The sequence below is a fragment of the Gadus macrocephalus genome, chromosome 5, assembly GCF_031168955.1.
Source record: "Gadus macrocephalus chromosome 5, ASM3116895v1".
In the NCBI taxonomy this organism is placed as follows: domain Eukaryota; kingdom Metazoa; phylum Chordata; class Actinopteri; order Gadiformes; family Gadidae; genus Gadus; species Gadus macrocephalus.
Genome location: NC_082386.1, coordinates 17,394,257 through 17,417,041, shown reverse-complemented (window position 1 = coordinate 17,417,041; position 22,785 = coordinate 17,394,257). Strand labels below are relative to the sequence as shown.

The window sequence follows — 22,785 nt, the reverse complement described above, 5'->3', positions numbered from 1 at the left end:
CGCACACACACACACACACTGACGGTGTCCAGGTACACACACACACACACACACACACACACACACACACACACACACACACACACACACACACACACACACACACACACACACACAGAAACGGAGTCCAGGTACACGCACACACACACACACAGACGGAGTCCAGACAGACAGACAGACAGACAGACGCATCCTTGTATCACCTCATCAATCCAACAGGCCTCATGCTCGTTTCCTTTTGTCTTCGTCACAGAATTACCCAGAATTCCGAGGGCACGCTGACCATTGGCCAGCTGAGGTCAGGTGACTCTGGGGTTTACACCTGCACAGCGTCCAATCAGAAGCAGCTGGAACAGAGACAGCTGCAGCTCAGGGTGAAAGGTGATGCTCATCAACGGCAAAGCTACATGCTAACAATGCAATCGTTAGCTAATACACTCAGATCTATGATATGCTAATGTGTTCTAATGTCAATATGCGAGTGTCCAACAACCAAATCATGACACTGATGTTACAATTAGTCTCATGCTAACTCGTCACCTATCTTTGCATTCCAACCATCATGTTCATTAGCCTAGCTATGCTACATGCTATGCCTCATGGCATGCTACTGTGTCAATTAGCTTAGCATCAAGCTTTTCCAAACCAGGGGTTAAGGTGTTTGCTCTGTGATCGTCTAGCCGACCTGCGGATCACCACGGCGCCCACCAACGTCCACGTCACCCAGGGCGACACCGCCGTGCTGCCCTGCGTCGTCTCCGGGGACAACGTCAACGTCGGCTGGTCCCGGTAGCAAGCTACTTCCTGTTAGCGTTAGCGATGCTAAGTCAACGCACGATTCTTTGCCGTCAGGTTTTAGCTAATAATCACTCCTATCAACAAAGGCCAAAAAGAGGACACTAGGATGTATTATCTATTGATCTTTGTGAATATTTTACGCTGATGTTTTTGTTGTATTTTCATCCTCCTAGATGTATTAACGGTCAGAGTCCTCCATTTTTAGTTTTACTGGCCACCTACTTGTGTGATTGTGCTCATAACAAACCTTTAAAACTTTGTGATGTTAAATGTAGACATCCTCCTGGAAGACCCCTGGTAGCAATCAGAGGAACTAAGCACTTATAGCACTTAAAGATAACTACTTTCTTGGCCATTTCAATGTTAAAGGTTAGATATTATCCCACCAGGTGTGAGTGTAATTAGCCGTTACAAGCCGTTTTTGGAAATCGGCCTCTTCTGATATCACAAGTGGGCGTGTCCACCTTGATGTGTGACGGATAGATGAGCAACCTTTACTACAGTCCACTGGGTAGGCTGGTAGACTGATCTCTTCACAAAGGTATCTCCGCCACCATGCTAACGCTGGTCCCGTTGCCGTAGGAACGGCGTCCCGGTGCGGGCCGACGGGGTGAAGGTGCGGGCGTCGCCCGACGGCAGCCTGGTGGTGAGCAACGCCCAGCCGGCCGACGAGGGGACGTACACCTGCAACGCCTACACCGGCATCTACTCCGTCAGCGCCGCCGCCGAGGTCAAGGTCACGAGGAGGAGCCAGCAAGGTCAGGGAACCCCCTGCTCTCTCTCTGTCCGTCTGTCACTCTCTCCCTTCCGTTGTGTCACACTATGTGTGTGTGTGTGTGTGTGTGTGTGTGTGTGTGTTTTTGTATACTCTGTGTGTTTACTGTGTGTGTGTGTGTGTGTGTGTGTGTGTTTGTGTATGTATGTGTTTGTGTGTACTAAGTGTGCGTTATAAACTGTGTGTGTGTGTGTGTGTGTGTTCTAACCCCTGTGTGTATGTGTGTGTACCATGTGTGTGTTCTAACCCCTGTGCCCCCTCCCCCCCCTCCCCCACAGTGGACCTCCCCCCGGACTGCGTGGACCAGCCCGACCTGGCCAACTGTGAGCTCATCGTCTACGCCCGCCTCTGCTCCAACTCCTACTACTCCAGCTTCTGCTGCGGCAGCTGCACCCGCCACGCCCGCTCCACCCGCAGGGCCCACCAGCGGGGCTAGGGCCCCCAAGACCCCCCAGGACCCCCCCACAGGACCCCCAGGATGCTGCTTACCTCTGGGGGGGGGACGCTGCCTTCACAGGATCCCATTGAAAAGACTGAAGGTACCGCTCACTAGGGTCGGAGGTCAAAGGTCGCGGTCCGACCAGCGGTGGGACAGCAGGCGTGGCTCCGTAGAGACGCTGAGACGGGGTTGGGTTTACACAAAACAAGGGATCAGCGTAGCGACGAGGGCCTGGTGAAGTTATGTCTTCATAAGTAGATGGTAAAGGTCACTCCAGGTCAGATGGGGGGGCTAGAGATGATGAGGGGGGAGGCATCTGGGGTCAGGAGGCGGTGGGGTTTGGGAGGGGGGGGTCTTGGGAAACCAGGAAGATAACGTTGCATTTCGAGCATGAACTTTGGAATCTGGACGGCGTAAAAAAAACGTATCATCAAAGACATTCGAATTATGAAGATGTTGATGTAACTGAGAACCTCAAAATGAGTAGAAAACTACTGATTTACCTTGAAATTAAGTAGAGAAATACTGGTTTTCAGTCAGCAGAAGACTACATCATCTACGGCATAAACTCTGTTCAGAGTGTATTTGAAGACGAGTACATGTTATGGACAACCTTCCTTCTCACTGTCGCCCCCATCTGTTCAGTAGAGGTTTATCACACTTTTCAAAGCATTGGTATTTTAAAGAGGGCGCTGTATGTTTTATTCAGATTAATTAAGTTAATGTGGTAAGTGTGATTGATTCATTTTATTTCATTTGAAATACTCTGAAATACTGCTGCACTGTACGATTTTATTTTTATTATTATATGTTGTGGCTATAATGAGACTTCACTAAGTTATGTTTTTGCAGTCTAATTTAATGGCCATGCACTGCCACTGTCTTTCTTGAGAACTATCTTTTATATTTTGACCATGTTTCTGTTCATTTTGTAATATTTTTATAATAAGAATCATATTTTGATAACACCTGTGGTGAGTTTATTTCAGTATTCTGGTGCACAGCAGTCAGACGTTTACCACAGGGGTCTGTGTGACACCTCCACAACGGGGGGGTGTGTGTGCGTGTGTGAGTGTGTGTGCGTGGGTGTCGATTTTATACATTCAAGTGCATTCCTGAGTGTGCTAATGCTTGCATGTGAATTATGGATTTTCAAAGCATAAACACAAGTGAAAACAGGGAATAGACTTCTAAATGATGAAGAACAGTTGACTTCGAGTATTGCAACAGTGCCGGCAGATGGAGATAGTTTTGTACGCGTTTCTTTTGTTTAGTTTGAGCACTCACATTGACTTCAGCTTTCACAGTGGTGAATGAAAGCACTAAACCTTATGTTTTTTAGGAGGTTACCTTTCCCGTCACCTGTAGTTGACTTTCGTCATGTAGCAGTTGCACAACAGGTTTTCATATTCAGGTCTTCACCTCAGAAGCTCTTTTGCAAAATGCAAACGACTGCACCGGAAACAGAGGCAAGCAGCTGCCTCCAAACACCAGCCAGAAGCCCGCCGCACTGCGCGCTCACACGCACGCCCCCGGGCCGTCACCCCCGGCAACCGTCACCCCCCCGTGGAACATCCTCCGCCCGACTGCAGGCCGTTTTGCACGAGCAGGCGGCAGGTGTCTGGGTCGTGGTGGGGAGGCAGGAAGCTGCCGATCTTTGACATTTCTCGCTTGTAAGGAGGATGTGGGGCACCACATCCTGTATCACCTCCTCCTCCTCCTCCTCCATCATCAGCTCCTCTTCTGCTGGCTGTCTCGCTCTGGAGACAAGAGCATTTGTGGTTCTCTGATGTGTTTTGTTGATCATTTTCTATGTTGCCGATCATTGTGTATGTCTTGGTACGTAGTAAGGCGTCTGGTGGACCAACCCTTGAGATAATTGAGATGTGTTTATAATAATTACTGGTTAACTGGTTGGAGTGTTTTGGATTTGGGGAAAGTGTTTTGGGTGATATAGTAGGCCTACATCAGCCTGTCAAACATTATATATATTACAGTACATAAATATCCCTCTTCTTTGAATCTTACCCAATCCTAAATCTCTTAAATGTCAGACATTTAAGAGATTAAATGTGTGTGAAGACATTGACCTTTAGCATAGACCTTTAGCGAAGAGCTTTGTCTTATACTAGTAGAATATATAAATCTACGAGAGTAACTCAACACATTAACTTTAGTTAATTCTCTCATCTCATCTCAGCAACTTTTATTACAAACTAGCGAGAACAAAACCACAGCCATTTCAACCTTATCGACTTTAATACAGAAAGAAACATTGGGTTTTATGAAAACAAATACAAATCATGCAGGAACATACATTCTAATGAGACAATAGCATCATGGATTTCAGCAAAAGTGATTATCATTATTATTATTCCTTCTTATAATTATTTTAGTGTCCCAATCATTTCATCAGCGATCTTCAAAGTGATGAGAAACTGAGACGAAGCGGGCTGATGCCTGGATGTAGAACACAGCGTGGCTCTCCAGAGTACAACCTAATGTGTTTATATTCTCGCATGGCATGTTTCACATCACCAAGGCAACAACTGAGAAAATGGTCAGCTGGAGCCGTCACCTCCCTTGGACCGCCCGCTGTCTTTTCTCACTTCTTAGCCTGGGGGACGAGACGGGACAAGACACAAGTTGAGCCACGGACGTCCTGACCAGACGCCCCCTTCAGCCTTCACTCGAGTGTGGCTTCAAGGTTCACGTTTATTTTCACGGGCACATTGAACTGCTTGAATATCGTGCTAGCTCAACAGTGCAAACAAGTCAGACACAAAATGTAACATTATTCACAAGAAAGGTGTGTACATGCGTGCCATCTACTGTATATATATATACGTGTCTTGCTATCATAAGTGTAAATGTAAAGTGGCAAATGGGAACTCACAGTGTAACCAATTGTGCATGCGAGGGTTTGAAGTAGAGATGCTAAACAGACTTACCCACAAACTATTTGGACAAACCAGATTTTCCAAGTCAACATGCTCTAACCTTTATGAAATATGTGCCACAGCATTGTAAACCCAAAACACTTGTTTTCATAACCACATCATTGCTACATGCTAGCTTTGTGTCGCACGTAAAACGTACCGTAGCGTGCGATCGTCCGATGCCGAGTTTCCAGGCCAGTATCGTGACAAAGACTCCGTAGACGATGTTCTTGACGATCATTACGATGTAGGACAGTTTGGCCGTCTGGGTGACCTTAACGAATTCCTCTGTGGGCAAAACAAAGCAGAACTTCAAATTAACAGCGTGTTGGGGTTTAGGTTCAGGTACTGTTCTGTTGACACAGTTGGGATGAAGTGAAAACTACAGTAAATGTGGAAAGTAAATATTAAATATATCGGATTAACATTGAATAAAAGATATATATAGATATATACAGGATGTTCACAAATAATAAGTAATATAAGATATGTAGTATATTTTCAGTCTGAGTGACCGTATACAACAGGAGCCTATACAGGTAAAGTAAGTGCCTGTACATGGGTCCTTTCTGTAAGTTAGTGCTGTGTGGTTTTACTGGGAGTCAGAACTGGTACCTCTGGTCATGGCGTCCGTCTGTGTCCCATTGACTGGAAAGATGGAATGGAACACGTATTATTACACTGGTTTCCTACCAATCAAATCAACGTTTGTTCGTCATTGATCCCCAGGATCTGCAGAAACCTGTCAGTCACCTGTCAGTCACCTGTCAGTCACCTGTCAGTCACCTGTCAGTCACCCGTCAGTCACCTGTCCGTCAGCTGTGGCTCTCCTAAAGCTAGATGTCGTAGCGGCTACTGCTCCTTAACAAAGTGTTATACTATAATAACTTACTATAATAAAGTAGTGTTATACTTTTTATTTACTGTTCAGTCTTTAAGCAGACCCCTTTATCCAATTTGAAGTCCAATTAGTCTATATATTCTATACAAATATATGGTACGGGACTCCTAAGGGTCATTCATGTTCAGTAGTCCTACTGTGACCCCATAAACCAGTTCTGGTGTAATGGACTCTTAAACGGTCAATCATGTTCAGGGGCGCCCCTTTTGACCTCGGACCCCATAAACCAGGTCTGGGGTTCTGTGACTCCTAAGGGTCATTCTGGGTGCTGTACTGTACCATCACTGCCCCCATAAACCTCCGCGGAGGTGTAGATGGTGTCATTTCCGTTGAAGTAGCTGACATTGCAGGTGAAGATGTTGCCCCCTGTGTACCACTTCCAGGCCTCCACCCGGAGCCGGCTGGTGATCTGGTATTTGTCGTAAACGCGCAGGGCGGTGTGGTCACTGGCCACGCCCTTAGTGACCGACTGGCCGTTCACAGTCCAGGACACGCCGACGTGGTCCGGGTAGAAGCCCGACGCCACGCACACCAGGGTCTTCTTCAGCTGCTCCTTCCGGTCCCGGCACTCCTTCTCAGAGGGCGGCAGGACCACCACCGTGGGCGGGGAGACGGTCCACCCCGGTTCTATGGGGACAGAGGGACGCCGTCAGACCGTCTGACATGCGGGGTGACCAGCCTCCGCTTTCCTTTGACCGACTTGCCTCCCATACTAGTTATGATTGTGCACATGACAGGTACACCCTGGTGGGGCCTGCATGTGGGACCGGGCCTGGCCGATAAACGTGGTACGTTGGTGTACATTAGGTGGATTAAGGAGCCTGATTGTGGCAGGGGACCCAAGTCGGATGTTAACAGAGCGAGGCCACTGCGTGTGATTCGTTACATTTACATTTAGGGCATTTAGCAGACACATTTATCCAAAGAGACTTACAATAATTGCATTTGTCAGAAGAAAGAAAAACAACAATATATCGCTGTTGGTACAGTAAGGATGTTCATAGAACCAAGTGCCAAGCTTTAACAATTGTTACATTACACTTTAATCCCATTGTAATCTGTTACATATTTTTTAGTTAATTAGGTTTTTCATTAGAACCTTTTTTTTTGCAATATTAACACATGTCCTTAATTTAGACCAACACTTTTTTGCTAAATGACTATTAGCCTTACTAAGCAAAGCCAGTGTTCGCTTTTGCTGCTTGTTAAAAATACAATTAGCTATATTACCTATCTATTATTCATTTCTCATTTATATATCATGAAAACACTTATATTAATTTTGCTATTAGTAAATATTAACTTTGTTTCTTCATTTAAATTATTGCTTTTCCCTCCATTGTTTTTGTCAATACTAACCAACATAATGCTGTCTCTGCAAACAAGTTATTCCTTACCTAGTACTGTGAGTCGTGTGCCTCTACCAGACAGCAGGCTCGGAGTTCAGTTACAGAACAACCAGGCCATGCGAATCAATCAAACTACCACTTTAATGGTTTTGTAGCCTAGCCGACAGTAGAAACAGTGTAGTTTATTTAAAACATTTAACCTGGTTGTGTAGACCTACACAACACACTTTATCACGAATACGACTTTTAACCACCAAAATGGTCTCGGTGGACGTATTTCTCTTTTATATATATTTACATGTATTTAACATGCGCCATTAGAGAATTAATATGCATTACGAATTACATACGATAATTTTACTGCGTATATCCTTACCTAAAACGGTGAGTTTTGTCCCCTTTCCGAAGTATGCCTCGTACTGGGAGCACAGCCGCTCATTGAGCGGTTAAAACTTGTTGTTCTCCGGGCACCGGGCCAACATGCACCACCACAGCCTTTACAGTCTGGGAGCGGATAAAACTGACTCCCAAGTCGGTGTTCTCAGGGCACTGGGCCAACACACCGCTGGGATCAAGATTTTCCTTTTATGAATCCGAATCCTTACTCACCGTTTTCGAACATTCTTTACAAATAAACAATGAATTATTTTTTTTAAATATTTCATTAGATCTTTTTTTAATTGTAGCCTACCGATGAACAAAACGTCTACACCATGACTCCTACGAGATAAAGAGCTTTGGAGGACACATTTCTTACCTAAAACGGTTAATTTCGTTCCAGCTCCAAAGTAGGCTTCCGAGTATGAGCACAGAGGATTTCCACCGTAACATAACCCTGTCTCCACCTTGCCTCCACATCACCGGCTCCACCTCACCTCCACCTCGAACGGGAGAACCCTCTCCTTTAGTAGTTTATTCATTCTCATCGCTATGCGTTCAAGTGAACGCTTTACACACTAACGTCGAGTCTCAACCCTCCGCATATATTAATGAATTAATTGGTTATTTCATTTTATTTGATTTAAGTCATAAAAAAATGGTCTTTCTTTAATTTGAAAACTTGGCAGTTTGCCTTTGGCTTGACGCACTATCCGACCGAAAAGGTTGGGGAGTCCGTTGAACTTCTAACTTGCACGTTTCAGGTTAATCTATCTATTTCAATCAGTACAAGTAAAAAACAACATTCGATGTCTCACCTAAAACCGTTAACTTGGTTCCTCCACCAAAGTGTGCCTCGTTAAAACCACTGGCACAGTGCACAAGAACAACCAATAAACCCAAGACCCAGCTGGGCTCACTGTTTTAATGCCTTTAACCCCTTCTCCTGAGATATCTGCTCTAAAGCGATCCTACCCCTTTTCTTTATAGAGACAGGCCTACTAACACATTATTTCCACAGATTAGTTAACCAGACTCACACAAGGTAAATGTTTCATTCACAGGTCAAGTACATTCAATGCATACCGAAAACTGAAATAACGTTAGGACTTACCCAGAACAGTGAGTTTTGTTCCCTGGCCGAAATAGGCCTCATAATTGGCACAGTGCACCATCTTAATGGCAAGAAGTACCGTACGAAGCAGGACAACTATAGAGTTCTTTGACTGCTCCCCTTTACATTTTACCTATGTATCTTAAGTTGTACATCTTTTCTTTATCATTCTCTTACCCAAAACGGTCAGCTTGGTTCCTTTTCCGAAATATGCTTCACTTGAATCATCACAGTGCAGAAATGGCAGGTATAATCTGCTCAAACTTTTCCCAACCGCAATACTCACACTATATCGAATACTGGCATATGCCGAGGCTGTAGAAAGTGTCAGTCTTAGCCTACATTTCATATTTAGAGAACGAAATATTTACCTAAGACGGTCAGCTTGGTTCCTTTGCCAAAGAAGGCTGGTTCAGTGTTGGTCACAGTGTTATCGATTCTTCCCAAAACCCAGATCTCCCAGATCAGTCTATATTAGAACGACTCGGCTCTATTCGCGGTCAAACGCTTGTTGTCAGCTGATCATAGCGATGGATTTTGAGCGTGGACTTACCCAGGACCGTGAGTTTCGTCCCTTTTCCAAAGTAGGCTTCGTTTCCAGTGTCACACTGGTCTGCTCTTGTACCAAAAAGCCATCAAACTTTCCGAAATCATCCCCAAGGTAGACACCACATCCCGAGATGTATTTGGTGTATGGACGAAACACGCATGCGTGCTGCGAAGTTTGATAAACTAGGGCGAATTACGCACACAAATGGAATCGATTGGAACCAGAAAAACCGGAACAAAATCTATTTTAACGTCTTGAATGTTCCTCATGGTTTGTATAGAGAAGCATCCGGGAAGCCATGGCGTCGACTTTACCTCCATTGTTGGTTTCTTTCCTTGAGATGCAGCGGGTTGTGCGGTGGCACAGTGCGTGTGAACGGCGGGAGGTTTTTGTACGGCGCCTCTATGGGGATGTATCACCGTGGCCCCCTGTCCCCACGGTGAAACATCATCATACAAAAACATCAGCGCTCCCCGCGCACGCCCCCGCGCGACCTCCCCATATCTCCCCCGAGCATCAGCAGCAGTAGCAGCAGCACGTGGTGCGGGTTGTCTTAGCTCATGCAGAAACAGCGCAAACGGCTGTACCCCGCACGTGCTGCTCTGCACGAGCTAAGAAAAGCCGCCGGCGCCAGGAATAGCAGGCGCGAGGCGTCAGATGAAAACTTCTCTTTGTGTTCTGTTGTGTGTTTGTTTGTGTCGTTTTTCCTTTGTTGTGGATGATGACACGGTGGATGTGGACACCTTTGGTTACCTCTCTCCACCTGCCGCCTTTTTATAGCAGACTTCGTCATGGTGACGTGGTCTGTCGCTCACACACACGCACGCACGCACGCAATTTAGAATAAAATGATCGTTTTCATTTTTTCATTTTAGTTTATTCAACCCCGGAAAACACATTGAGGGAAATAATCCTTCTTTTGCAACGGTGCCGAGGGAAATATAAAAATAAAGTAAATAAGATAATAAAGTAAAGTAAAACAATACAATGGATATAAAAACATTAGCAATTACAGTCAATGCAGGATAATTATGTTGGAAGGGAGATGAGTAATTAATTCTCTGTGAAACACAAACACACAACATCAAGTATTGTTGGAGTTTGTTCCAAATGGAAGGTGCTTTGTATAGGCTATAGTCTGCCTGACCCTAATCCAGTGTTTACATGGGGCTGACATAAGGAAATTATACATTTCTTCATAATTATCTTTTAATTATTAAAAATATAAAAAATGTTGGAGTGAAATAACTTCAAAATCAGCACATCTTGAAATATAAAATGGTTTGTTTTGATTATTTTATGAATTTTCTATATCTGTCTAATAACCAATGCTTGGGTTATGCAAATTATGATTATATACGAAGTTATAATATTGAAAAAGTTCGCGAAAAAGCACGTAATTTGAGTGAGAAATAAGGAAAAAAAGTTTTTGAAAATATATATAAACTTCCCCTCAAACAATCCTATCAAAGAATGATGACTTCAGTTGTGCTTTAATTTTGTATCTTTATTGTCATTAAAGATTAAGGACGTTTTTTGCAGGCATGTGCTGGAATCGCCGTGGTGATATATTCCTTTACATTTTGTTACCTTTCAATTCTGAAACAGTCGTGTTCTTCTGTACTAGTCACGTGTCACACGCTGTGTCTGCCACAGAGGTCAGTGTTTGACACTTAAAATGACCCTTTCTCCGCCAAATGCTTCAATTCTATTATTTTGGAGGAGCAAGTCATCTAAAAATGGGTGTAACATTTCAAATTCAATTTGGTTTCGATTTGTCGCTAGACTTGTTTGGTCTGATAGGTTCATCATAAATTTGACATAAAACGAGCGAGGCAGGCTCCTTAGCCTATACATATCGTAAAATGTATTTAATCTTGACAGTACTTCATCTTCCTCACAGTCTTCTTTCTTGCCTCATCACCTAACCTCCATGATCTTATCCTCCCCTCAACATACTTTATCTTGGCAATCTTGGCAAGCTGATCTTATTACACCTGTACCCTAACCTAATTGGACCTTACTTGTCACTTTCATATTTCAGAATTAATTATTCCAACAGCAATTCTTCCTTGTGGGGACATAATGCCAGGATAAAGTATATGAGTGGGGGGCCTAGCCCCAAGGAAGCTACAGAGGCATAGGAAGAATAAAAAAAAAAAAGAGGAGCAGAGTAAAAATTTTAATATCGTAGATGTTCATTCGGCTGCGGTTTAGGGTGACCTGGTGGAGATTGTACATTTATTCTGGAGTGTAGATAAAAAATTAAATAGATAGATAAATCGATCTATTTTTCTATCTATCCAACACATTGTATATTGTTAACAGTTTATTGTCAGAAAAGCACAGACCTTTTGTAACAGTGTAACCTCATTATCTCCCCACCACTGGGTTCATTCCCTCATGGTGGCCTAGCGGTGGTGGAGCCATCATTTGAGTCATCCTAATCCTCATGGTGCGCCTTGTCCCCTGCTGGGGTTAAGCTACCTTCCCAGGGGACTGCCGTGACATAACGCCGCAGGCACCATATTCTCAAGGCCTGTTCTTTATCTCTTTGGTTGTAGGCCTGTAGGTTCTAAGTCTGTCCGTTTTCTTGTCACATTGTCAGTGACGTGACGACGTCAGCCAAGTCACTGTGATGTCTTCTTTGCTTTTCAATGGGATGTCCTCCTCACTTGTTGCTTAGAGTCAAGAGCTAATGTTCGTATCGCAACCACAGCCTGTACGATGTGTGTATAGTTATTTTAGTTCTTGTGTTTATAGTTCCTTTAGGCCTGTTAACATCGGCCCATGGACAACAGATGCAAAATAGCCATTTTGGCTAATTCTGGTAAATTTTTCCTCATCCTCATCGTCATCCGCTTATCCGGGGTCGGGTCGCGGGGGGAGCAGCTCAAGCAGGGGGCCCCAGACTTCCCTTTCCCGGGCCACATTGACCAGCTCTGACGGGGGGATCCCGAGGCGTTCCCAGGCCAGTGTTGAGATATAATCTCTCCACCTAGTCCTGGGTCTTCCCCGAGGTCTCCTCCCCACTGGACGTGCCTGAAACACCTCCCAAGGAAGGCGCCCAGTGGGCATCCTTACCAGATGCCCGAACCACCTCAGCTGACTCCTTTCTAAGTAAAGGAGCAGCGGCTCTAATCCGAGTTCCTCACGGATGGCTGAGCTTCTCACCCTATCCCTAAGGGAGACGCCAGCCACCCTTCTGAGAAAACTCATCTCGGCCGCTTGTACCCGCGATCTCGTCCTTTCGGTCATCACCCAGCCCTCATGACCATAGGTGAGGATAGGAACGAAGATCGACCGGTAGATCGAGAGCTTTGCCTTGCGGCTCAGCTCTCTTTTCGTTACAACGGTGCGGTAAAGCGAACGCAATACCGCCCCCGCTGCTCCGATTCTCCGGCCAATCTCACGCTCCATAGTACCCTCACTCGCGAACAAGACCCCGAGGTACTTGAACTCCTTCACTTGGGCTAAGGACTCATTTCCTACCCGGAGTAAGCAATCCACCGGTTTCCTGCTAAGAGTCATGGCCTCAGATTTAGCGGTGCTGGTAAATTTTTCATGTTTATTAATTTGCACTGTCCATGTGTAACTAAACCTTCAATAATAAATAATGATAACAACTGCACTGTTTTGAGAACGCCTGCATAGCTTGCATATTCACCAATCAAACCGCCGGCCTGACAGTTGGCTATCTCGACTTCTATCAAAACCACGAGGTCTCACGGCACCCTCGACATCTGTGATACCCGCTCCTCCACAGCGCTATGAACGTAGCCCAGTGACGGTATGTGTACGCCTGCTGCACCCAGGCGTGTCGCGGGGATAGGCTGCGCAGTAGAACGTCCCGCTGTCGTTCACCTGCAACTCGCTTATTCCCAGCGAGAAGCGGTTCTGGTTTGTGTCCAGAGTGGCTTTGAAGCGACCCCGACTGGTGTCGTATTCTTGGATGATGAACTCGATGGGATCACCGTAGACTTGCTGTCGGTACCAGAGCATAGTGTAGCTCGACATGTCGGACGCCAGACTGCAGGTGAGCGTGATGGCAGCGCCCGGCTGGAGGGTCAGATCCCCGGGTTGAACGGGCACCGGGACGGCAGCCAGACCTGCATCGGTCAAGATGGGGCTCTCTCGTTAGTTATTCATTCACACGCAAAAAAGGATGGAATCCAGTACAAGCCTGTGTCTCCTATGTACTATTGAGGGTGAGTAAGAAAGTATTTAAAAACAAAAACATTCAATGGAATTCTCCATTATGATGTCTATCCCTTCAATGACAAAACTCACCTAAAAAGAATAAACTGAACAGATGAAAAGCTGTGACTAGCATGCTGCCGATATGGCTGACGGCAGCAGAGTGAGGCCACACCTTACTTGGTTCAACATATGAGGCACGACCGCCACCACTGAGGCTGTAGGAAATAATCCTTCAATGAGGCAGAATGCCCAGACCAGGGGTTCTCACCCTGGTCATCTCACGTCCATGCCCGTAGCCAGCTATGAGCTCACCGCAATTCGGTAGACGTAAAAATTAAATTAGAAATACTAAGTACAGCTGTATACAAAATCAGCGGTTGAGAACTTCTCCGACATGACATGAGAAAATGCTTAATTCTGTTGAGACTTGTCACTTTGTGTCCGCCATGTGTGACATTTGTTTGTGCTTGTGCGTGCCCCCCCCCCCCCCCTCCACATAACTGAACCCCTGCAACTGAAGCCAGGACCTCACTATTTTTCTAACCCTGGCTACACCCCTGAGGGATATGGCTATGGGCCTTCTTTGAGATTGAAAGCAATATTTCCAAGTGTAAAAGTGTGTAACATTTCAAATTCTATTTGGTTTCGATTTGTTGCTAGACTTGTTTCGTCTGATAGGTTCATAATAAATGGGACATAAATTGAGCGAGGCAGGCTCCTTAGCATATGGGGGTAGAGGGGTTATGGTAAGGAGTTAGGAGGGGGCTAGAGGAAGGGTCAAAGTTCAGAGAGATGACCCTGGACCACCAGCCTACCACGGCTGACCCAACACCAGATCCATGGATCTCAACACAGGGAAGAAACAAAGACAAATGGCACCGTGCAGAAACCCCACAAAGACCAGACCAGGAGCAGAGAACCAGTCCAAAACCAGAAGCCAACACCAGGACCAAAGCCCAAGACCATGATGACACAGGAACCAGAGGTAAACCCACCTCCCTGGGGTGCAGAAGTAGGGGTCCTCTCCTCCAAAAGACATCCTCTCCTCCAAATTGTTTTCAGACGACACACAGACCCTCCTACAGAACAAGTTGTTTTCATGGAGAATAAGACACACCCTCCCTAGTACTGCTCATCATCAAAGGGGAAAGAGCAGTCAGGCTGCGTTTTAATTTCTCAGGGTGTTTTGGCAAGGGAGCTGTATCAAACCACATCACCGTGTACTGGCAGCGCAGAAATACACTGCCGAGTCGGATACCGCTGCCTCTGTAAGAACCAGCGTTCCTTGTAGGACGCTTTCTCTTGTAATCTTGAACTGCTCTTCAAACCGATCCTCGTAGGTCTGAGTGGGCGACTCGTAACCAAACCCAATGAGGGTCAGGGACGGGCTGTCGTCTTTGCGTTGGTACCAGTACATTAATAGATAACTGCTCTCGTCATGGCTGCAGTCAATCTGGATCCCTTTGGCACCTTTTCTGACTATTTTAGCGGATGATTGCTGAAAGATAACACTTTGAACTTCATCTGCGAAAGGAAAATTGTAATTGTTAGTTATTTTATTAGCTCACAAAAAATTAAATAAGTAAAACGCAATTTCAAAATTTCTTTGCTTTTCAATTGATTTGAGATAAATTATTGTATGTCGAAATAAGTCTCACGTGTAAAACAGAAAACAAGAATCCCAAGGCTGCATATAAATTGAAACATACTGCACAGTCCTTCAAGAGATCTTAAAAGACAATATTCTTTGTTATTGAAGTTCAACTCTTGTGATATATCGTTCATAATCCTCAGTGTCACTGAACATGCTATGCTATGTTTCACCAGGGTACGCTAGGCCCAAAAACTGGGGCTTGAAAGAAAGTCGATCTTTCTACTCTTTGGCCCTGCTCTAGTCTCCTCCTCCCTCGACCGGCATCACATGTACTGAAACCTGCCTTGCTCAAAGACGCTTGTTCTGACCAGAATGATGTGTACATAGCAGACTCAATCAATCAGGGTGTAGGCGTATAAATTATTTATATTGACTTGATCCTTGCATTTCTTCTTAGTAGTCAAAGACAATACAGTATTCAAAGTCATATTTTGATCTTTAAAGAGACAGAAGTGGCCGATGGAAAATCAGTGAACAAAACGGATAAGGAGTCTTACAGTTTGGATTTGACACGAGGGACTAGCGTTAGCTGATTTTGTTTGAGCTTTGATGAAAGGACAGATCGGTTTTGAGTGAGCACGCACATCAAACCACATCACCGTGTACTGCCAGCGCAGAAATACTCCCCAGAGTCGTTTGACTCTGCCTTTCGACGTACCAGCGCTCCTTTCAGTCGGCTCTCCCTCGTCAACTCAAATTGATCTTTGAACACTTCTTCGTAGTTGGGGTCGTTGCCAAAGTAGCTGTAGCCTATTAGACTCAAAGTGTTGCTCTCTGGTCTTCGCTGGTACCATAACATGACATTGAGAGCATCGTCGTCGTGTTGACATTTAATCTCCGCCTGGGTGTTTTCTGGAAGTATTATGGGATGGGATGGCTGAAATGTCACACAGTCTAACACACCTGTGAACAGAAAAGCAGAGGGACAGATGATGTTCATTTGAAGTCCAAGACAAAACTGTAATGATTGACATTTGACATTTTGGCAGATTTATGAGAGAGATTATACCCAGAAGTCGAAGCAAAGTCAGGAGTACACCAACGACTGCAAAAGACATCCTGTCCTCCATGTTGTTTTCAGACAGACATACAGACCCTCCTTCAGAACAAGTCTGTTTCATGAAGACTAAGACACACCCTCTCCTGCCTAGTACTGTTAATCATCGACTCGATACACAGAGGAGCGTTTTAGTGCGCACCCGGTTCAAAACTACATCACTGTGCTCACCAGCAGCGCAGAAGTACACCGCCGTGTGCGTCACGTTTGCCTCCCGAACCGCCAGGGATCCGCTCTGCCTGTCCTCCATTTTGATCTCAAACTGCTCTTTAATGCCGTCCTCATAGTTGGATGTAGTGGCTCCATAGTTATAACCCAGCAAGACCAAGGGACCTGAGCCCTGTTTCTGCTGGTACACAGCATCAGAGGCCGAGAGCTGTCGTCATGGCTACAGGTGATCACGACCTCTGCCTTCTCGTCCGGTACTATCTTGGGACCGGACTCCTGAAACTCGATGCCTTTGACCTCGACTGTGGATGGAATGAGGAGAACGAGGAGCATAAGTTAGAGAAGTCACATTTGCAGTACATTGAGTCGTTTTAGCCCACGCTTTCATCCAAAGTGACTTTAAGATGAGGCTGTGATCAATGAAACGCTAACCCTTGAGGGAGTGTAGATAGCTGAAGGAATAATAAAGCAAGGATTACAACAACAAGATACAGTACGTGTACATTGAACAAAGGCCTAGTACTGCATCCATTGATAGTCTGACTTGAAACTGTATTTTCTGGTTATAAAAATACGAAACATAGCAACTTACACTGACAGAGAATAAAGATAATTCATATCTCATGCAGTGCATGGCTGACATACAGTATTCAAAGCCATATTTTTATCTTTAAAGAGACAGATGGGTCCGATGGAAAATCGATACAGTGAACAAAACAGATAAGGAATCGTACAGTCTGGATTTGACACAAGGGACTAGCGTTAGTTGCTTGTGTTTGAGCTTTGATGAAAGGACAGATCGGTTTTGAGTGAGCGACTCACATCAAACCACATCACTGTGTACTGGCAGCGCAGAAATACTCCCCAGAGTCGTTTGCCTCTGCCTTTCGACGTACCAGCGCTCCTTTCACTTCGCTCTCCATCGTCATCTCAAATTGATCTTTGAACCCTTCTTCGTAGTTGGGGTTGCTGCCAAAGTAGCTGTAGCCTATTAGACTCAAAGTGTTGTTCTGTGGTCTTCGCTGGTACCATAACATGACATTGAGACTGTCGTCATCGTGTTGACATTTAATCTCCGCCTGGGTGTTTTCCTGAAGTATTATGGGATGGGATGGCTGAAATATCACACAGTCTAACACACCCATGGACAGAAAAGCAGAGAGACAGAAGATGTTCATTTAAAGTCAAAGACAAAACCATAGACTGTAATGATTGAAATTTGATATTAGTAAATAGCTTTAATTGGAAGCAGACTTATGAGAGAGATTTTACCCAGAAGTCGAAGCAAAGTCAGGAGAACCCCAACGACTGCAAAAGACATCCTGTCCTCATGTTGTTTTCAGAAAGACATACAGACCATTCTTCGGATCAAGTCTGTTTCATGAAGACTAAGACACACCCTCTCCTGCCTAGTACCGTTCATCATCGACTCGATACACAGAGGAGCGTTTTAGTGCGCACACGGTTCAAAACCACATCACTGTGCTCACCAGCAGCGCAGAAGTACACCGCCGTGTGCGTCACGTTTGCCTCCCGAACCGCCAGGGATCCGCTCTGCCTGTCCTCCATTTTGATCTCAAACTGCTCTTTGATGCCGTCCTCATAGTTGGATGTAGTGGCTCCATAGTTATAACCCAGCAAGACCAAGGGACCCGAGCCCTGTTTCTGCTGGTACACAGCATCAGAGGCCGAGAGCTGTCGTCATGGCTACAGGTGATCACGACCTCTGCCTTCTCGTCCGGTACTATCTTGGGACCGGACTCCTGAAACTTGATGCCTTCGACCTCGACTGTGGATGGAATGAGGAGGAAGAGGAGCATAAGTTAGAGAAGTCACATTTGCAGTACATTGAGTCGTTTTAGCCCACGCTTTCATCCAAAGTGACTTTAAGATGAGGCTGTGATCAATGAAACGCTAACCCCTGAGGGAGTGTAGATAGCTGAAGAAATAATAAAACATGGATTACAACAAGATACAGTACGTGTACATTGAACAAAGGCCTAGTACTGCATCCATTGATAGCTTAAATTGAAACTGTATTTTTTGTTATAAAAATAGGAAACATAGCAACTTACACAGACAGAGAATGAAGATAATTCCTATCTCATGCATTACATGGCTGACAATCATTTCTGACTGGAAGATGGAGGCTTGAGCTTGATCTGTGATGTCAACAAAATATAGGCTAGATGTTTTTCATCGGGTGGTGTTGGTGTAGTCTGTCTGGAAGGGGGGGGGGGCAGTCGATTTTGATTCTCTGAATAGTGTTTTGCCTCCACCTATCGGATAAAATTACCCAGCTTCCAATGTTACAGTAGACCTACACTAGCAGCTGCATTTAGCCTGAAATCCTATCTGATCAAATATCTACCCTGTTGGTTGTCACTCATAGCGACCAGAACTGTTGGCTGGGTGGGATAAAGATGAAATGATTGTGGACTTTTGCAGAATTCTTTCCTTCTATCCCATTTAATTTTGTTCTTACATTTTCAATATTGTATATCCTGGTCTTTTAATTATTGGTTTGGGTTGCAGGCATAATTAATTTAAGAAAATTTGCTTGTCACAGATGAAATGTATTATTTATTCATCATGGTTCATACCTCCTGAAAAAGCCCATTAAAATAGCATGTACGGTATGCCTTGGCCCACAGATTTAGATCCGAATTGTCATAAAATATTTATAAATATATTATGTTACTTAGACTGAAAGGTGGCCAGGAAAAAGGAGAAAGTCAGAATGCAAATAGTTCGGATTCATGTTGATCTGAAATGCAGAAATGCATGAAGGCAGAGAAGTAAATAATTCCTGCGATGCATGACGTAGGCCTATCTGTTAGTATGGATGACGTCTCCCCCAACATCCAAGCCCAGCACAGTATGCAGCACAATGAACATATTATAGAAATTATCTAATTTATTCGTTGATTTATGACGAAAGAACAATACGCTTGTGTTTCATAATGCGCCATTTAACACTATTGGTGTTTTTGTACAAGGAAGCGGACACTTTGCACCATCGTGTAGTTTGGAGCAGCAATAGTAGACGCCGCTGTCCTCGTCGACGCTCAGATTTCCAATCATCAAATTAATCTTGCCTTTTGCATTTCCATTAAGGACGAATCTATGCGCAAACTGCGGCTCGGTGTTGATGATTTCCGCATAGACGTAACCTACTAAAACCAATGGTTCACCAAACTTCCTCAGTCGATACCAGAATAGATAGAAGACTGCGTCGTCGTCGTGGCTGCAGGTGAGGGTCACCGTCTCACCCGGCGACCCCACCGTTGACCGTCTCTGGAATAGGTCAGTTGGAAAACCTGGGTGAAATAAACTGGCTGGGAACGAGGTGGACGTATTAGTCGAATACACACGAGATGAATAGCATCAACAATATTCAAATGTTGATCATCAAGATACACAACAGGTGCACAAGCAAAATTAACCAAAAGCTAACGGTGCTTTCAGTCCCAGGCTATAGCCTACTAGCTCTGCTAAATGAAAAAAAAAGAATATAAAATAAGGATTATATAAACAAGATGTCTAAAAGACATAGACGTTAGACGTTTATAATCCACATTTGTGTCTCAACAGTTCTGTGTTTTTTTTACATACCTGCCACTAACAGTAAATAGAAAAAGGAGAACATAGTCTCATCTTTCATCACCGTGCGTATCATTTGAGAGACTTGGAATAATGACGTGACATGAAATCGATGCGTGTTTCAGATGCCCGCCCCAAATGGACAGCTATGCCTACCACCTGCAAGTTTAACTTCCGAAAATGATGCCAAATTTGTATAAAGATTAGAAATATGTAAACCAGGACTTTAAAAAATATATATATATTAGAAAGAGGTAGTCAAATATACTGCATTTAGAAAAAATAAGGATATTTAAAGAAATGCACTTTGAGGGAAGTATTTTGATGCTTCTGTTTCTTCACAAGTGCGTTAGTCAAAATATCCTATAATATAGAAGTCCTGTAATAGTCCTGTGGAGCAGTAAATCAGACACACACACACACACACACACACACACACACACACACACACACACACACACACACACACACACACACACACACACACTTGCAAAAATGACTAGAATAAATCCAGAACTTGAAAACAAACACAAACCAAAAAAACAAATAAAATGGAAGAAATGGCGAATAAATGTCCCCTCTAGTAGCCTGCATCCATTTATTTAACGGTCTCATTGTGGTGGTTAGGTGCAGGTGTGTGTGTGTGTGTGTGTGTGTGTGTGTGTGTGTGTGTGTGTGTGTGTGTGTGTGTGTGTGTGTGTGTGTGTGTGTGTGTGTGTGTGTGTGTGTGTGTGTGTGTGTGTGTGTGTGTGTGTGTGTATGACAACTAGACCAGATGACAACGTTTTTGTGACAGGCGCTCTTCCAAGAAGACGCACCGTGCATACTTGCTGCACAGAAGTATTGTGCGGTATCGGACTGATGGACCTGGGAGATCGTCAAATTGACATCGGCCTTTGCGTCGCCCGTGATGCCAAACCGGGCGTTGAACCCCAACTCCATCTGCGCTGTGTTGTGGTAAATCCTCCCGACCATGACCATGTGACGTCCCGTCCCTTGGACGGTCCTGTGCTGGAACCAGAACACGTAGGGGTAGTCGGAGTCTCCATGGCGACAGTGGAGGGTGACATTCTCAAGATCTCGGGCGGTCAGGAGATGTCTCGGGGACTGGTTGATGTCGAGGGACGAGAGGACAAACTCTGGATGTTGTTGTCGAGGAAGAAGAAGAATAAGCAGAAGAAGAAAAATAAGAACAGAATATTAAATAAGTCACATCTAAGGTGAAAGAGCTAAAGGTGCTACCTTGTTCTGTTACCAGCAGCAGCAGCAGAATAAAACGTATAAAAGCTGCTGACATGTTGAAAGCAAAACAACTAACTACATTCAAGACGCCTCGGAGTCCACTCTGATTCTGGATGGGAGAGACTACTTATTCTGTGTGAATGCGTTGCTGCTGCCCCCTGCTGTGGTGTTGCAGTTTCACATGCTAACCACTACCCCTTACCCTAATTAGTCTGACCCTAAACTCTAGCCCTTATCCATACAGGGCCTGAGGACCCCAGTATGGAAGCATATATGTAGCAAAATTCAAATGGCAATGCAATTTGCAATTATATTATGCAATTGACAATTCATTGTGCAATTTTATAATGTAATTTGTAAGTACGTTATTCAAAGTGTATTTTAATATGCAAAGTGACAATGCAATCCTCAATAAAATTTGCAAAAGTTATAACAATACAAATAGAATAACATTTTGTCAAATTCTTTTGAGTTCCTTTATTCAAATTGAAAAGCTATAGCGTCCCCGTGATTGCAATCCACTTCGCCACGCTCCGTGTGTTGCGATATTCAAATGACATTTCAATCCGCAAAACGAACGCTTTGCAAAAGATTTGGCAAAACGGAATCCAAAACGTTTACCAAAACGGAATCCAAAACGTTTTCCAAAAAGTCAATATGCAAAGTGGCAAACGTATCAGCCAATCAGCGTCTGGGCGGGAACTACGTCATTTGCTCGTCACTTCCTTGTTCACGTTCACTTCTAGTTCGTTTGTGTCAGGTCAGGTCCATTATGCCGCTTTTCCACTGCATGGTACCAGCTCGACACGACTCGACTCAGCTCGCATTTTTTGCGTTTCCACCGCGGTACCATGGTATCTGGTACCTGAAGTGGCTGCTTTTTCTAGTACCTACTCGCTCTAGGTTCCAAGCGAGCTGAGCCGATGCTAAAAGGTGACGTCGGCAGACGGCCGGCGACTGATTGGCCAGAGAGTGTGACGAAGTCACGAGAGCGACATGGCAACCATGCTGGGAACATCCATAGCAGCGCCGCAGCCAACATGTTCCACTTCTCCAACTTCTTCAACATGCCAGCTAATAATAGTAATGTGATCGATGTCCTCCATTGTTGTTATGTGGGTTCTGTCCATGTGTGGGTTGCGTATGTGTTGTTTGCGTCGCGTACACAAATACGTCACGGCCCTTTCGCACAGCCGACCCCGCCCACGTTCAGGAGGTACTATTTGCGGTGGAAAAGCACCCGTGCTGCTACCGTGTCGAGTCGTGTCGTGTCGAGTCGAGCTACATGTGCGGTGGAAAAGCGGCATTAGTCACCAATGGAGATTTTTGATACGCTCCGAAGTTTGGCCGATGATGTGGAGAACAATCGTGTTGAAGACACAGATGCAGTAGATAGAGTGCGTGTTCTGGGAGATAGGATAGACGACTTATCCTCACTGGTACGTTTTGACGCCAATGTGGTAAACACAAAGATTTCCCAAGTGCTACAGGCACTGGGTGCGAAACATAGGGTCGGGAGACCCACCGCGGAGATAGCCTTGGAGGCAATAGAAAGTGACGTAGGCCTAGTTCCTGCCCAGACGCTGATTGGCTGATACGTTTGCCACTTTGCATATTG

The 22,785-nt window shown here is 44.8% G+C and overlaps 1 protein-coding gene and 2 gene segments (V, D, J or C); 1 reads left to right on the top strand and 2 right to left on the bottom strand.

The window, feature by feature from the left end:
- paplna (papilin a, proteoglycan-like sulfated glycoprotein) overlaps window positions 1-2,980 on the top strand; it is a 29,777-nt gene extending 26,797 nt beyond the window's left edge. Inside the window, exons 24-27 of the mRNA XM_060051392.1 lie at window positions 254-381; window positions 681-789; window positions 1,381-1,556; window positions 1,852-2,980. Coding sequence (XP_059907375.1) covers window positions 254-381; window positions 681-789; window positions 1,381-1,556; window positions 1,852-2,009 — 571 coding nt within the window. The 3' untranslated portion in view covers window positions 2,010-2,980. The remainder of the gene's footprint in view (window positions 1-253; window positions 382-680; window positions 790-1,380; window positions 1,557-1,851) is intronic.
- A 1,272-nt stretch (window positions 2,981-4,252) lies between these two features.
- Window positions 4,253-8,843, bottom strand: LOC132457378 (M1-specific T cell receptor beta chain-like). The segment is given in 5 exon segments: window positions 4,253-4,620; window positions 5,108-5,239; window positions 5,567-5,599; window positions 6,132-6,479; window positions 8,694-8,843. Coding segments are annotated over 5 exon segments (621 nt in total).
- Window positions 8,844-12,799: 3,956 nt separating this feature from the next.
- On the bottom strand, window positions 12,800-13,921 carry LOC132457421 (T cell receptor alpha variable 12-3-like). The segment is given in 2 exon segments: window positions 12,800-13,352; window positions 13,534-13,921. Coding segments are annotated over 2 exon segments (384 nt in total).
- Window positions 13,922-22,785: the final 8,864 nt, after the last annotated feature.